At 49.0% G+C, this 14,136-nt stretch overlaps 4 protein-coding genes across 4 annotated transcripts; 2 read left to right on the forward strand and 2 right to left on the reverse strand.

The window, feature by feature from the left end:
• Positions 1 to 3,714: 3,714 nt before the first annotated feature.
• Positions 3,715 to 4,591, forward strand: N7532_001143 (uncharacterized protein; the record flags this gene model as incomplete). Its single annotated transcript, XM_056613637.1, is given in 3 exon segments — positions 3,715 to 3,860; positions 3,915 to 4,068; positions 4,088 to 4,591. The coding sequence occupies 3 exon segments, from the start codon at positions 3,715 to 3,717 to the stop codon at positions 4,589 to 4,591; spliced, it is 804 nt and encodes a 267-aa protein (XP_056478678.1).
• A 617-nt stretch (positions 4,592 to 5,208) lies between these two features.
• Positions 5,209 to 6,165, reverse strand: N7532_001144 (NmrA-like family protein; the record flags this gene model as incomplete). Its single annotated transcript, XM_056613638.1, has 1 exon — positions 5,209 to 6,165. One exon carries the CDS (start codon positions 6,163 to 6,165, stop codon positions 5,209 to 5,211), a length of 957 nt encoding a protein of 318 aa, XP_056478679.1.
• A 2,447-nt stretch (positions 6,166 to 8,612) lies between these two features.
• On the reverse strand, positions 8,613 to 10,936 carry N7532_001145 (uncharacterized protein; the record flags this gene model as incomplete). Its single annotated transcript, XM_056613639.1, has 2 exons — positions 8,613 to 9,936; positions 10,011 to 10,936. The coding sequence occupies 2 exons, from the start codon at positions 10,934 to 10,936 to the stop codon at positions 8,613 to 8,615; spliced, it is 2,250 nt and encodes a 749-aa protein (XP_056478680.1).
• A 2,271-nt stretch (positions 10,937 to 13,207) lies between these two features.
• Positions 13,208 to 14,056, forward strand: N7532_001146 (type 1 glutamine amidotransferase; the record flags this gene model as incomplete). Its single annotated transcript, XM_056613640.1, has 3 exons — positions 13,208 to 13,430; positions 13,484 to 13,710; positions 13,760 to 14,056. 3 exons carry the CDS (start codon positions 13,208 to 13,210, stop codon positions 14,054 to 14,056), a joined length of 747 nt encoding a protein of 248 aa, XP_056478681.1.
• Between the last annotated feature and the right edge of the window lie 80 nt (positions 14,057 to 14,136).

A 14,136-nucleotide genomic window follows, 5' to 3' on the forward strand; every position in this document is an offset into this window, starting at 1 on the left:
CGTTCTATGCGAAGATATGAATAAAGAGGATTTCGTGGATTGGTGGATCCAGACCCAGAGTGGGCACTCTGAGCACCAATCTACTTTCTGGGATCGAAGAGGCCAGCGAGCAGATATATGGGCCGACTTCGAACAGGTTGCCCATTTTATTACTGGACAACCTAAGGTGATGTGCAAGAACTGTGGAGCAATTTTGAACCATCCGAACTCTCTAGTTCATACCAAAGCAGGGACGGCAGGGAAGCAAGGAACAACTGCTCTACGAAGACACCTAGAACGGGCAATATGTAAAACAAAGGGTCAATCAAGCATCCACCGGCTACTACAGAAGCAGGCAAGTCTCTCATTTATTTATTCCTAGATCAAAGCTAATTTTGCTACTTAATAGGCAAAAATCGCACCAGAGCCGTTCAGCGAGTCCCGTTGGGAACACCAGTTAATCTCTGCAATTACTACCCTACGGCTTCCCTTTACGACTGTTGAACATCCCGAGTTCCTTAAGCTTCTACAACTAGCTCAGAAATCGCCAACAGCTATAAGCCTTCCCTCTCGAAGAACCTTACAGCGTCGAATTCAAACAAAAGCACAAGATCAGCAGAAAGAAATACTTCAGAAGCTTCCACCAAAGGCAAAGCTCTCAACTAAGCTTAGATTGTTGGACTTCCCCTTTCCAACAGGCCTTTATGGCAGTGTCTGGTTACTTTATTGACGCTGATTGGGAATATCGGGAGGTTTTACTAGGATTTGAGCCTCTGTCTGGTGTTCATACTGGGGCTTATCTAAGCACAGTTGTTCTAGACCTGCTTGAAAAGCATAGGATCAAAGAGCGAGTGTTAGCTGTCACAACTGATAATGCGTCTAACAATTCAACTCTTATTTCATCTCTGCAAGACTCTCTTCAGTCTCAGGGCCTTCGTTCTGATACTCTTATTATCCGAGTACCATGCCTCGCCCATGTGATTCAGTTGAGCCTAAAGCAGCTCCTTGGTCAAATAAAGGCCAACCCAGTGAATGAGAATGTCGATACGGTCTGGACTGAAGAGTATACTAAAATAGCTCGTCAAACAGCAAGAGAGTATAGTATGGCGAATACACTTAAGAAGGTTTGATCTTAAACTATTCTTTCTACCTATCAAACATATACTAATTATACAATTGTTTAGATCCGAAACCTCGCTATCTTCATCAATGCAAGCCCTCAGCGCCGTGAATCCTTCCAAAACCTCCAGTCTAATACACCTCGATTATTCCCAATCCAGGATGTCAGGACGCGCTGGAATTCGACCTTCTTAATGCTCCGCCGGGCTAAGAAGCTACAGCCTGTGTTTTATACGTTCTGCTCCGAATTTCATCATTCTCATCTTCAGGTCACATCAAATGAGTGGCGGCGGGTTGATTACCTGATCTGTATCACCCAGCCTTTCTACAGATTCACAACTGCTCTCTCAAAAACAAAAGACATAACGATTCATACTGTTTTCAGTATTTACAATCGTCTCTTTAATCATCTTGAGAGCCGGATCCGCCAGCTACAACGGAAGAAGATCGGATGGAAAAGACAAATGCTTGATGCTCTGAGAAGAGCCGAAAGTAAGCTCAGGGATTATTATATGATGACTGACCTTGAAGGTCTTAGTGATATATACTCAACTGGGACTATTTTGGCGCCGCAGTATAAGCTTGAATTCTTCCAGACCTCAGATTGGCGGGATGACGAGAAAGACTTTGCTGCCCAATACAGACAAGCTCTCGAAGCCCGAGTTAAGCACTACGAGGATAGTGTATATAGCTCTCTCTCACAGACTGGAGGTTTACAGACTGTGAAGCCTACGGGTGAGATTTACCTACTACTCGCTTGTGGTAGTCGGTCTACTGCCCCAGTCCCTGAGCTCACTCAGTATCTCGAGAGTAGTACGTGGTCTTCTGTTCTTAAACCAAACACTCTTTCTAATTTAAATGCCTTAAACAGGCACGGTATCAATTCCTCCGCGCGAATTCTGGAGAGATCATGAACACAGATTTCCAGTACTCGCAGCTCTCGCTCGAGATTTCCTTTCCGTCCCAGCCACAGGCGCAGGCGTGGAGCGTCTCTTTAACTCCGCGCGTGATATCTGCCACTGTCGCCGTGGCTCACTACAATCGAGTACTATTCAGGATCTAATGCTTCTTATGTGTGGGATTCGATTTGATCTAGAAGAGGAGCAGCTTGCTTTCGTTCGGGCGTGCGCAACTGAGACTGAGATAGAATTCCAACAAGAAGAGATGGATGAGCGTACGCAGGAGGGTATTCTGGAGATTAGTGATAATGAAGAAGGCCCTGCGCAATATGATTCGAAGAGGCGAAGGAGTGTTAATGAGCCTGCCGAAGAGCTGAGGGGGAGTCTGAGCCTGAGGAGCCTGATCTGCCTGAGCAAAACACACAGCGTGTTTCAGGAAGAGTTCGAAAGCGTTCAAGGTTATTAGATGGCTATGAGATATAGTTGATTTCTACAGTAATATCAAAATGCCCTCTTTTAACTGAATATCGTATATAACTAAGAGCAATCAATCATTCTTGTTACCAAGGCATTACAGCCAAGAGCACGCGTAAAGTACATGAATTATGAAAGTCACCTGTACACTAGTTTTCGCCCTAAAATGGGTCGAATGGGCCAAATGGGCCGGCCCATGAATGGGCAGAAAATCGATTTTTCGGCCCATGGGCCCAAATGGGTCAACCCATTTGGGCCGGCCCATGGGTTCTGCCCAGGTCTAATTGCTTGTATTCCTTCTGGACAGAAAACTTGAGGGTTTATATACACATGCGATCTCCAGATTGATTTCCAATCAAAGCTGGTAATTCCGTGAGGTTAGGAATTGATTCCGTTACGATACGACATATCACAACAGTAAGGCAAGGCGCATTTATGCGCCGCTCAATCCTGCCAGAGCCAGCCCTATCTAGGCTTTGCTTCTTTTTGGACCGTTAGAATCCCGTTTCTTGAACCTTCTATGTAGACAATTGAGGAGTGGCACGTTGTCCTATGGCAGCTATCAATGAGCATCGGGGCAAAACAGCGATTTTCACTTTTCGCCACGATTGGAAATTATATGGCTGATGAAAGTTACTTTTGGTCAACGTCCTTTTGTGATGATCGCTATTGTTCGCAGTACGCAGTACTTAGGTAGAACAGACGTAGCAAGTTAACAATGAAGAATACCTAGACTCATCATTCCCCTGCACCTATTCTTCCCCAGAACCCATTCTCCTCCGCCTCCAGAACCTATTTCTCTCTTGAACGAGTTTACGTTGCCATGGTCGTTGTGGACCAAGTGGATATACTAATCAGAACAAACAATAAATTATTCTCATGGATACTAGGTCACCATGATCTATTTATAGAACCAGCTAGTCGAAGACGAGAACCAGCTGCGATTTGCCGTAGAATCCGTAAAAGGAGAGTGATCCAAGCGGGAAAGGCGGACGGGCATCTTTTCTCGAAGTGACACTACTCATAATCTTAATAATCTTAATAGCAATTCGGTCAGTAGTAGGAAGAAGCATCAGTAAGAGCCGTAGTTGTCTAGCATCAAATAATGACAAAAATTGTGGGGAGTCTGGGGATATTTAGAGTTCCCTCGGTCGGCAGCTAGCTGCTTCGGCATTGGCAAGCGGAGCTATAAGCGCATCTCCGTCGCCAATTTTGTTCTTCTGACAACATACCAACATTCATAATGACACTGCAAATTCCTCCTCTCAAAAAGCTGCTCTGTGTACAAAACCCAGGCGACAACTTCAAGATCACGTTACGGGATGGTATAGCCATCGGCGAACCAGGACCTGGTGAGATCCTCGTTAAGCTAAACTGCACCGGAATCTGGTGAGATATCGCATTCTCTCACGATAAATGTGTTCTAACAATAATTCACGCCAGCCACTCAGAAGTCCGCGCTGGGCTGGGCTGGGGCACCTACAACTCCATCATCGGCCACGAAGGTATCGGGACAGTCGTCCAGGCCGGCTCCAATGCCTTCCCAATACCCCTCAATCAGCGTGGGAGTAAAATGGCTTTACAAAGCCTGCACCGAGTGCTCCATCTGCCAATAGGGCTACACGCAAGCCTGCGCAAAGCAGCTCAGCACAGGCCGCGATGTCCCTGGAACGCTGCAGCAGTACTACGTTGTCGCCGATGCCAGGTTCGTCACAAGGATCCCGGACAGACTACCCGATGAGGTTGCGGCACCACTCCTCTGCGCAGGATTGACCATGGCCAACGCTCTTGCTCCCCTGGAGAATGAACCACGACCCGGTAACTGGATCGCGATCTCCGGGTCTGGCGGTGGACTCGGGCATACCGGTGTGCAGCTTGCAGCCAGAGCGAGGAAGCTCCGTGTCATTGCTATAGATAGAGAGGCAAAGAGGGAGCTCAGTTTCAAGTCTGGCGCTGAGGCGTTCATTGACTTCAAGGCGGAAGATGTTGCAGCGCGAGTGCTTGAGTTGACTGGCGGAGGTGCGCATGCGACTATTGTTGTGCCGGGTGAGAAGGAGGCATTCAAGACTGCGCCGGCTTTAGTTAGGAATATGGGGCATATATTAACGACGGTCTCCTAAGAAAGGATATAGAAGTTCCGATTCTGCGACATTGTGTGCTGCCCAAGGTAAGCTTGTGGATAAGGTCTCTACTTGCTGGAATTCGTGGAGATGCTGACGGAGAATAGGACTCTCTATTAAAGTCGGCACAGAGGAACAAATCCATGAGCTGTTGCAGCTTGCTTTAGATGGAGTGATCAGCCGGAGATTGAAGTGTTTGTTGTTAAAGAGGCGCCGAATCTGATTAACAAGATCAAGGATGATGCTATTATCGGAAGGGCCGTGGTAAATATACCCAATTGAAGTCTCTAAAAATGTCAAAACACTTACATGTCTAAGCGGTTATTGCTCTAGATACATGCAGCCTCTATTTACCATAATCCTGATACAAACGATGATGATGATGATGGTTTCATTTACCCTGACCCCTCGCAATATTTTAAAGGCGATATGAAGGCTACCTCAACTATATACATCTCTGTGGGTAAATGTAGAGTGATCCACTTCCTGAAAACGAACTTAGAGCCTCGTCACGGCCTGGCGTGGCACGAAGCAGCAATCGGAAATGATGAAGCATCCCGACAGCTTCAGGCACCAGGCATCATCAGGATTAACATGCATCTTAACAGTACCATTTCCTATCCCTCCAGTAGAGACTTCAGGATATCAGCAGGTGTGCGCTTTGGAGCAGCAAGCTCCAGGACCTCCTTGCTGGATGTAGAAGTCGAGCATTTCCCTTCCCACGCTGTCTCAGGAGCCTGTTGAATGGAATAGATGACGTTCTTTGATTGCTTGGTTGCCGCGTACTGGTACTCATAAAGCATGTCGATGAACGAGACGTCTTTATAGCTAACATCCTTGACGGGCGTACCAATGTGCTGCTCAATCATGTCGACAATCTTCTTTCCAGTAATGTCCTCTGGTCCATTCAAGACGTATTTAGCCTTGTTGTGCACGGAAGTGTCATCCTGGGACAAGAGATGAGCTGCAATAACTCCAATCTCGTCAGGGTCGATAATGCCGACAGGTGCATCCTCTGACAGCATCAGCCGAAGAGTATCCTGCTCTCCAGTCTTGCGGTATTTTCTGATTAACTCCGCAGCAGGGGACATGATAAGTGGCGAAAAGACGTTAGACTGCAGAGACGTCCACTGTAGGTTGTTGAGCTCGGGTGAGCTGAGGAGAGCCTCGATAGCCCAGTGCTGGCGTGGATAGTAGGCAGGGCAATCAGGGCGGACGTTTGCAGCAGTGGTCGAGATCCGCACAACATACTTAACGCCGGCGTTGAGGGTGTTCAGGTGAAATGTCGACTCTTCGGCGAATTGGTTGGGCTCATTGTGGGATGCAATAAAAGCTCTGGTGACTTGGTGTTTGCGGAGCCACTCGACGGTGATTTCCACCCAGTTCTGCTCGATCACTTCAACTCCAGGAATTTTAGCAAGCTCTTGTGCCACTGGACTGGCCGAGGAGCGAGTCAGAGAAATAATGCGGTGACCGGACAAAGTGTCGTTTGATTGGAGCAATTTCGGCAATGTTTCAGCGACAGCTCGGCCGGTGTTGCCAGTAGCGCCGACAAACAAGATGGAATGAGACATGATTGTGAGGTGTAGAGAGAGATATAGTCCTTTGGCCAGATATCGGGGAGCTTGCGGGATATTTATAGCCAGGAATTTTTCTTGTGTTGGTAATTTATCAATAAGAACTCAAAAAACTAGCAACGTAAAAAGGGCTGACATCAGTTCGAAAGTCATGATTCGTAGATTTCTGATTGTTGCCAAGACTACCGGCCTCTCGCTGGCCGCCCGCCAGCATCCTCTACCCGAAGTATAACGATCTTGTCATAACTATACATTGTAGTGGGGGGACCCCTCCCCTACTACATGGGTGCCATCCAGACTATGTGACATAGCCGGCAGTATACAGTGGCCGGATAGCTAGTTCTAGAATACACCTTCTTACACCTCCCCGGCCTGACCCCTACATTTGAGCTTCTCGCTGTTTCCTGATTGCTACGCGTGTGTTTTGTGGTGGTTTTTCTGCTGAATCGACCCGCACGTCTCAGCGCGTGCAGCCATCGAGCGTTCCCCTCTTCAACATGTATTATTCCAATGTTCCTTGCTACAATTTATTGCGTTAATCGTCGCACTCGTCATATTTATTTGTACATTTTCTACGTTTACCTTAAAATTCTCGAATGTTAAGGGTCAATTTTGTTCCACATTTCCCCTAGAGCTTAGAAGCGGTGGGAGGCCGGTGGGAGGCCAAGGGGTCACTCGGCAACCCGAATAGCCCCGAATGCGTCGGCAAGGCTCACTCATCTTCATTCCGTTTCCAGGCTATCTGCGTTAAGTGGTGATCTTCAATTAATTTGGAAGGGTTCGGCAGCGAAATTGTGTTCGGCCAGAATCCTCCGGGTCCCTCCGGATAGCACTAACACGAGGCGTTCAGGTGTCATTTACCTGGCTGCGATGCTAGTTATCGGCGCAAGGAGCACCTTCAACGCCATGAAACATCAAAATACTTCCAGCAGCGGGATTTTGTCTGTTACACTTGTGGTCGCGGATTCGGATGAAGGTTCTCACGTGTAGACCTCGCCACGGCCCATGCTTAGGTGGATAGGAAGAGCCCAAGGTCAATACCCATCAGCCTATGGCCCCTTGAGCGATATAGTCGCTGATGTTTCTTTATGTACCTCATTATCCCTGCAGCAGAAATTCGAATAAAAAAGTTGGAGCTGGACACTTTGCGGACAACAGTTCCTGCTTGATGCAACTTAATCTACGCGGACATTTGGAAACCATCTCCCTGTTGGGTGCATAATATCTACAACTTGAGCGACAAAGTGGTTGCGAGCCACGTGTGGCCTCTCCATAGTGGTTTTAAGAATGGCACAGTTCCTTGACGGGTACTCAGAGCGCATCTGTAGATAGCAGGTATCCTGTTCATCTGTGCGGAGTTAGCTGCCTGTAGTGGACATTCTTAGAAGAAAGAGCATTGCTTCTTTCCTTATTTCCTTTTTTCTCGAAAACTATAGCTAGACGTTTCGAAAATTTATCTAGACTGATTTGCAACATAGCTTAGGATGAAGGTATTAGACACCATTCTGGCTGATCTTCATAGTAGTGCACAATGTGGTCAGATCACTAAATACAAAATGAATCGGGAAAGTGTACCTCAGGCATCAAAGTTCGGCCGTTGTATTTGTGCAGACCAAATCGGTAAAGGTGGAATTGGTATTCGATACATCGGCCTATTTCGTGCAGTCGATAACAACCTTGCCGATGTGTTTTCCACTCTCGATCCGCCGATACGCCTCACGATATTCCGTAAAGGAATAGACCCGATCAATAACTGGCCGCATTCCATGCATCGCCATCGCCTTGAGCAAGGCTTCGAAATTTGTCCGAGGACCAATGGTTGAAGCGCCGATGATGAGAGATCGGTATGTCGACCGGCGAAAAACCGCCGAATATCCTTCTGACGAAGGATATTAGCGAGTGGGAGTGTTGAAATATCACGGTTACTGGGATAATCATGGGGGCTGGGATCATGTGCATGCCTATATACCTGTTCACCAGTCTACTTGTATCTAACACAATCAACTCCCCTCAACAACATGAACACTAAAGCATCACTTATAAATCAACAATTTTCGTTTGTGTGTTTGGGTGAGTGAGCGCCAATGGGCTCACTCACGCCAAATGGGTGCGAATTCTAGAGACTAGGGATAAGAGAAGTGAGAAAAGGGTGAGAATGCCTGCATTGATACCCCTGCCTCTGCTCCTAGTCTGTGAGGTTGAATACCAGCCCAAGAGCATACTTCCGGTCGGCCATCACTACCGCTGATATGCTGATCCCTACAACATAATATAATCAACGGCGATTAATGAACTGTATGGCGAGAGTGTGTTTTGTATTACTTCTGTTCTGTGAGTAGTGGTAAAAAAGTGGCATTCGAAATAACTATCAAGTTTCAGTACAATTAAAATTCAGATGGCAGTCTGTTCCACCAACGAACTCAATGACCTCCATGCCCATCCTCTTAAGCAATAGTCATTGTACGAAGGGCAATATTATTGTCAAACGGGACGATTCTGTCGATTTCAATGGGACCACGGGCACAAGCTAACCCGCTGGCTAGATCGATGTTGGACCGGTCGCCCACTGCAGTGGCCGAGACCATGAGGCGGTCTCGAGGAGCGTTATGCAGAGGAATCCATTCAAATGGACCGACCAACCTGCTGCCACCAGGTGCAATATTCGTCACGGTAATGGGGCCAGTAGTAGTGGATTCAAATCCGTCTGGCCAGCTGGTTGCCGCCACGTCGGTCAGGTGATACGCGTTAACCCGAACGGAAGGCACCGTCGACGTCCCACGATTTCGCACCCGAACATAACAGAAGTTGGCAACACCCTTGAGCGGATTCTGATGCACCGTCCCGGAATCCGCCGCCCGCCGGTTCCAGACGCCAGGTGCCTGGTCCCAGGTAACGGCGTGGTTATAACCACCGTTCCGTCCATCTTCGATATACACATCCACAGCAGGAGGAGCACCTCTCGTGGTGACCGGAGTCGGGGCACCCGGGCGTTGATAGAGCCCCTGTTCTTCGAAACTCCAGCGGATGACCTTTCTAACCGCGCCTCCTGGGAATCCTAGGACTTCACCCCGATCTGCCAGCATCATGGCAGTCACGTACGGCACCGGAGTTTGAGTGGGGGTGATGGGGCTGGTGGCCAACGATGCGATTCCCGCAATGATCAGGTAAAGCATGTATCGAGAGGCCCACTTGCGACGGATAACATCGGCTGAGTCACCACCAAGGCATCGGTAGGCTCGGAACAGGCTAGTATTGAGAATCTGCTCGCTCAGATACCCTCCGCGGTCCTGAGTGCCTCCCCAGGCCCAGCCATTGGCGATCGAACGATCATGTCGGCGACCGATCGTGATCCACGGGAAAGAATTGAATCGATCGGGGTGCTTGTTCACCGGATCGCAGAAAATGGAGCCGAGCGCATCACCGGCACTGTGGGCGAACCCGAAGTTCGGGCTATGGACAGCTTCCCAGAGGAGAGCATGACAGAATTCATGTGCGGCCACACGGAAATCCGAGGCCATGCCTACGGACGTGCCAGCAGCGGCCAGCCCGAAGATGAATCCCCCAGAGCCATCTCCCTTGGTGTTTCCCGGCGCCTTCGCGTTCACAGCATTGCTGAACCCACGATGGTCCACTGGGAGAGGGAATTGGGAGTCGGGAGCGGTGCTATCAAATAGCTTCCTCACATCAAACCCCAGCTCTTCCACGAGTTTGAACAGGCGTGCCATTTGGTAGTAAGCATTGCTCGCAGCAAAACCATCAGTGGGCACGCTATAGCGAAAGTTTCCTGTCGCACTGGTGGGAGGGGGGATCGCCGGGGGTCGAAATCTCGGACTCGCACATACCGGCCGGTCAGTTGCTGTGGGGAAGATGCAGTCACTGCGGGAAGCTCCTTCCATTCTCTAGCATTATCAAGCTGGGCCAGTGGCGCAGAAGCGGGGGGTCCAGTAGCACCGAGGCGGGTGAAAGGGTCCATGGTGTATACATACGCATGGATGGAAGCCATCAATGCACGCAGGTAAACGACACTCCCAGTATCAACTTCCACAAAGGCTCTCCAGTTAATGTCTCCGAAGTTAGGCAGCGGCCACGTGAATAAGACTTCTCTGCAAACATAGAAGGCACCGGCCTCAATGCTGCTTCGGACAGGTGGGAGCTCGAGGGTTGGGACTGCCACATCCACGCCAGACTCTCGGGTCTCATCTTCCTCAGTATCCAGTCGGCTGCTGGAATCGTACTTGTATACCAAGAGACGCTGTGCGTTGATAGTGACCTTCGGCTGTGTTTCTTCGATCCCTAGGATTTGGCGAAGACGCTTTTCATCCAGCGCATCGCGGGCCACAGCATCTCGCTTAGGGCTTCTGGTCTTGACGCTCTGTTCAATGGTGCTAAGGGAACTGACAACATTCATGTCCTCGTCCAGGGTGATGCTGAAACCAGCTTCCCAAATGGGTAAGCCGAGAACAGTCTGCTGGTAGGACACCATCGTGCATTTGTGCCGTGGTCTTGGGTCTCCGGCCAGGTTGAGTGCGGGTGTCGAACGATCCGTCAGTTCTGGCTGCGACAGAGCGTTTGTGTCGAGGTCGTTGAGGAAGACCTCCGGTATTCCGTAGATTGCCGCAGCATCCCTCAGGTATTGCTGGCTGACGCTCACAGCATCACCCTCGATCGAGGATACGTCCGCCATATATGGCGCTTCCAGGTGCTCCAGGCTACGGACGACACCATTCTCATCTTTATCAATGAATGTGTCCTGGGGACTGAACTTCATTGTGATGATTCAATGAGGAAATAAGGGTGAATTTAACTGTGCTCTTTTTGAATTTTCAGTTGAAGTGTGTTAGGTGAGTATCTGGATCGACACGAGTCCTCCTTCCTTTATATAATTCCATGGTCATACTACTAGGCTCCAAGGCTGTCTGAGCTCCTCATACGTCTATTTTCACATGCCTACTGGCCGCCTAGATTGACTGTCGCCTCTTTTTGCATGTCTCAGCCTCCATTCATCCCATGATCAATATGAGTGTGTCGAAAACATAATCTCCAACTGAACAAGCCACTTCGTACTGGTCTCGGTGGGTCAGCTGGCTAGTCCTTCTTCTGACTGCATTCTCGTTACACAATTCCACACTCCCATGGAGGCTATGTATTCTTCCGAGGCTGCTTCGAGGCGAATGAGCGCGAATCTCCAACAATGGCGCTCCCCAGGCTGATAGTGTGAGAGCCGATATTGGAGATACTTACTAAGAGCAGCCTCAACTCACACAACATCTCAGGCAATCAGTGTCACTGTCATATAATACGTTCGCTCCTCATCACCAAGTTTGAGGCTTTGGATATTGTCATAGTCAAATTGATAGGGAAACAAATGCGACTAACTTCGAGGTAAGCAGGCGGTGGCTTGGAGTGAGCCGCAAGGACCAGAATCGTGGCTCGGCTTATATGCCATGTAGATGGGCGTGGTTGATAGGCAACCATAGGTAAGCAACGTTTACTCGCTGACAGTTGTTTTTATTCAAGGCTGGATCCAGTTGGATCATGTTCTAGGCTTCTCTAGACTTTTGAGCTGTTTTCAAAGTTATATGCAGCAGTCCACCATTATCTATAGTTTCTAGATAATTGGAAACTCGATAAAACTCTATTCCTTCCGTCGAAGCCATCACACCCGCTAATTACCTGGCCGATAGGTGCCAAGAAAGCACTGGAGCGAGCTGCCATGTCGCAATAAATATGCTCTCGGTGGCGCTATACCTCATTCAAACTCTGCATAGTTTGACAGTACCTAGGTATACGAACTAAACAGCAAATACAACCGAAGATATAGTGCCAGTAGAATTGATCATGGGATGCAGAGTTATGTTGACGGGCGACTTTCTGCAGAGGCCCATGTAGATTTCAATGCATATAGCACCGATCCAGCTTCTTACAGGCCTCAACAGCAATGGATCATCCATCTCCCCGACGATACCCCACTCCATAAGTACTCGCCATTAGGTGCAGTGTTGAGCTTGCTGTCTGATTACTAGCCTCTACCCAACCTAAAGCTGGTGGCTGACAGGACTTATGACTTTGGGACTGAACTTGCTGGGTAACCGGTCGTCTATTTTAAAAGGGGTAGTCCCTTTAAAGTGGAATAGTGACTAGCTATATGAATGCGCACTAAACTAGTGCCGATCTCAAAGCGTGCCCGTGAGACCAGGGTCATATGCCCCGCACATCATCGTCTTGGGGCGGATGGGAGGTAAGAAAGTCATAATCCCAGTAGCGCCTAGATCCACCTCCCACCCAGAAGCCCTAACACAGGCCGTGGAAGCCTCCTCGTATTCGTTTCGTGTTAAACCTAACAATCGGGCGAAATCAGCATACATAACGATATGTGGCGTTACCCCTCATCTCGAACCTCAGAAGCTGAAGAAAACTTTTAGGCTGCCAAGTCTGACTATTGTCCTTCAATGGATTCAAGACTCCAGAAAGCAGCCACACCAACATGATGTCGGCTGGATAAGCCATCTATGTAGAGACTTGACGAGCTGGTCGATAAATCTCCCGGCCTGTGGCGCGCCAAGGATGGTAGGATCACAAGTCAGATTTAGCAAGCCCTTTATGCTTTTGCTCCCTCGCAGCTCAAGCTTCGAGTCGAATGTGTTTTCTTTTTTCCTGGTACGACGAACCTTGAATGCGGGATGGAGATGTGTCATCTTTTGAGCATACTAATTACTCAGTGCGCGTTTCGCACTCTAGAAGATGGAAGCCATACACCACCTCATCTGCACCGACACAAGATGAAGCAACCAACAAAATCTACCAGACCCATGAGGATCATGGAGCCCCACGCATCAAAAACATCAGATGTACCAGGCGGCGGTTGAAGTCATGATTGGCTCAAGCTCAGGCGCGGCAGCGGGAAGTCTGCGACGGAGAAAGTTCCTCGGACCGCGCGGTGGGTCCCATCGCGCTCAGCGATACCAGCTATCGCATCTCCATAAATGTACATTCACCGTCGGGTCATGAGGCTGGCAACACCAGCAAAGATTTCACGAAAATGACACGCACAATACGCGTTGCAGTGCTCGAGTGCGATACACCGATCCCGCCCGTTGTTGAGCAAGTCGGCAATTATGGAGACATCTTCGAGGGACTATTGAAGAGGGGCTCACAGGCGTCTAGGTCGCCGGTGGACATTCAAGTGAGCAAGTGGAATGTCGTCGGGAATCCGGTGTATCCAAATCCGAATGAATGCGATGCGTTTCTGCTCACGGGAAGCAGTAAGTGTGTTTTCTTCCTTGCTAGATGTATATTGAAAGTTAAATCGCGACAGAACACGACGCTTTTGCGGATGACACGTGGATTGTGAGCCTCACCGAATATGTCCGTGGGGTCGTGCAGCAGCATAAGAAGCCGGTCGTTGGAATTTGCTTTGGGCACCAGATTCTCGCGCGGGCGCTGGGTGCTCCTGTTGGGAGAGGCGATGGCGGGTGGGAGATTTCGGTGGAGGAGATCACGTTGACTGAGGCCGGTCAGGAACTGTTCGGCCAAGAAAAATTAGTAGGTTTCCAAATTGTTGTTTCAAGGATGATTTACTAACGCTTTCCAGCATCTGCAACAAATGCACCGCGACATCGTGCACGAAGTCCCCGAGGGATGCATCAATCTTGGATACAGCCCGCGTTGCGCTGTGCAGGGCCTCTATATGCCTGGTCGAGTATGGAGTGTGCAGGCACACCCCGAGTTCACCGAGTTCATCATGTCTTGTATTTTGAAGGCGCGACACGACGCAGGGGTATTTGACGATGCGCTGTACGACGATGGGAAGTCGAGAGCGAGCAAAACGACGGATGGTGAAAAGCTGGGCGGGGAAATTGTGAAATTCATTTGCGAGTCCGTAGCATAATTACATCTGTCGCAAACCAGAAGAATAAAAAATCAAAAATAATGTTGCAATTGAAAAGATGGAAATGTATCAAATAGCTG

The sequence above is a fragment of the Penicillium argentinense genome (genome assembly GCF_028826775.1).
Source record: "Penicillium argentinense strain IBT 30761 chromosome Unknown utg000002l_segment0_segment0, whole genome shotgun sequence".
Taxonomy (NCBI): Eukaryota; Fungi; Ascomycota; class Eurotiomycetes; order Eurotiales; family Aspergillaceae; genus Penicillium; species Penicillium argentinense.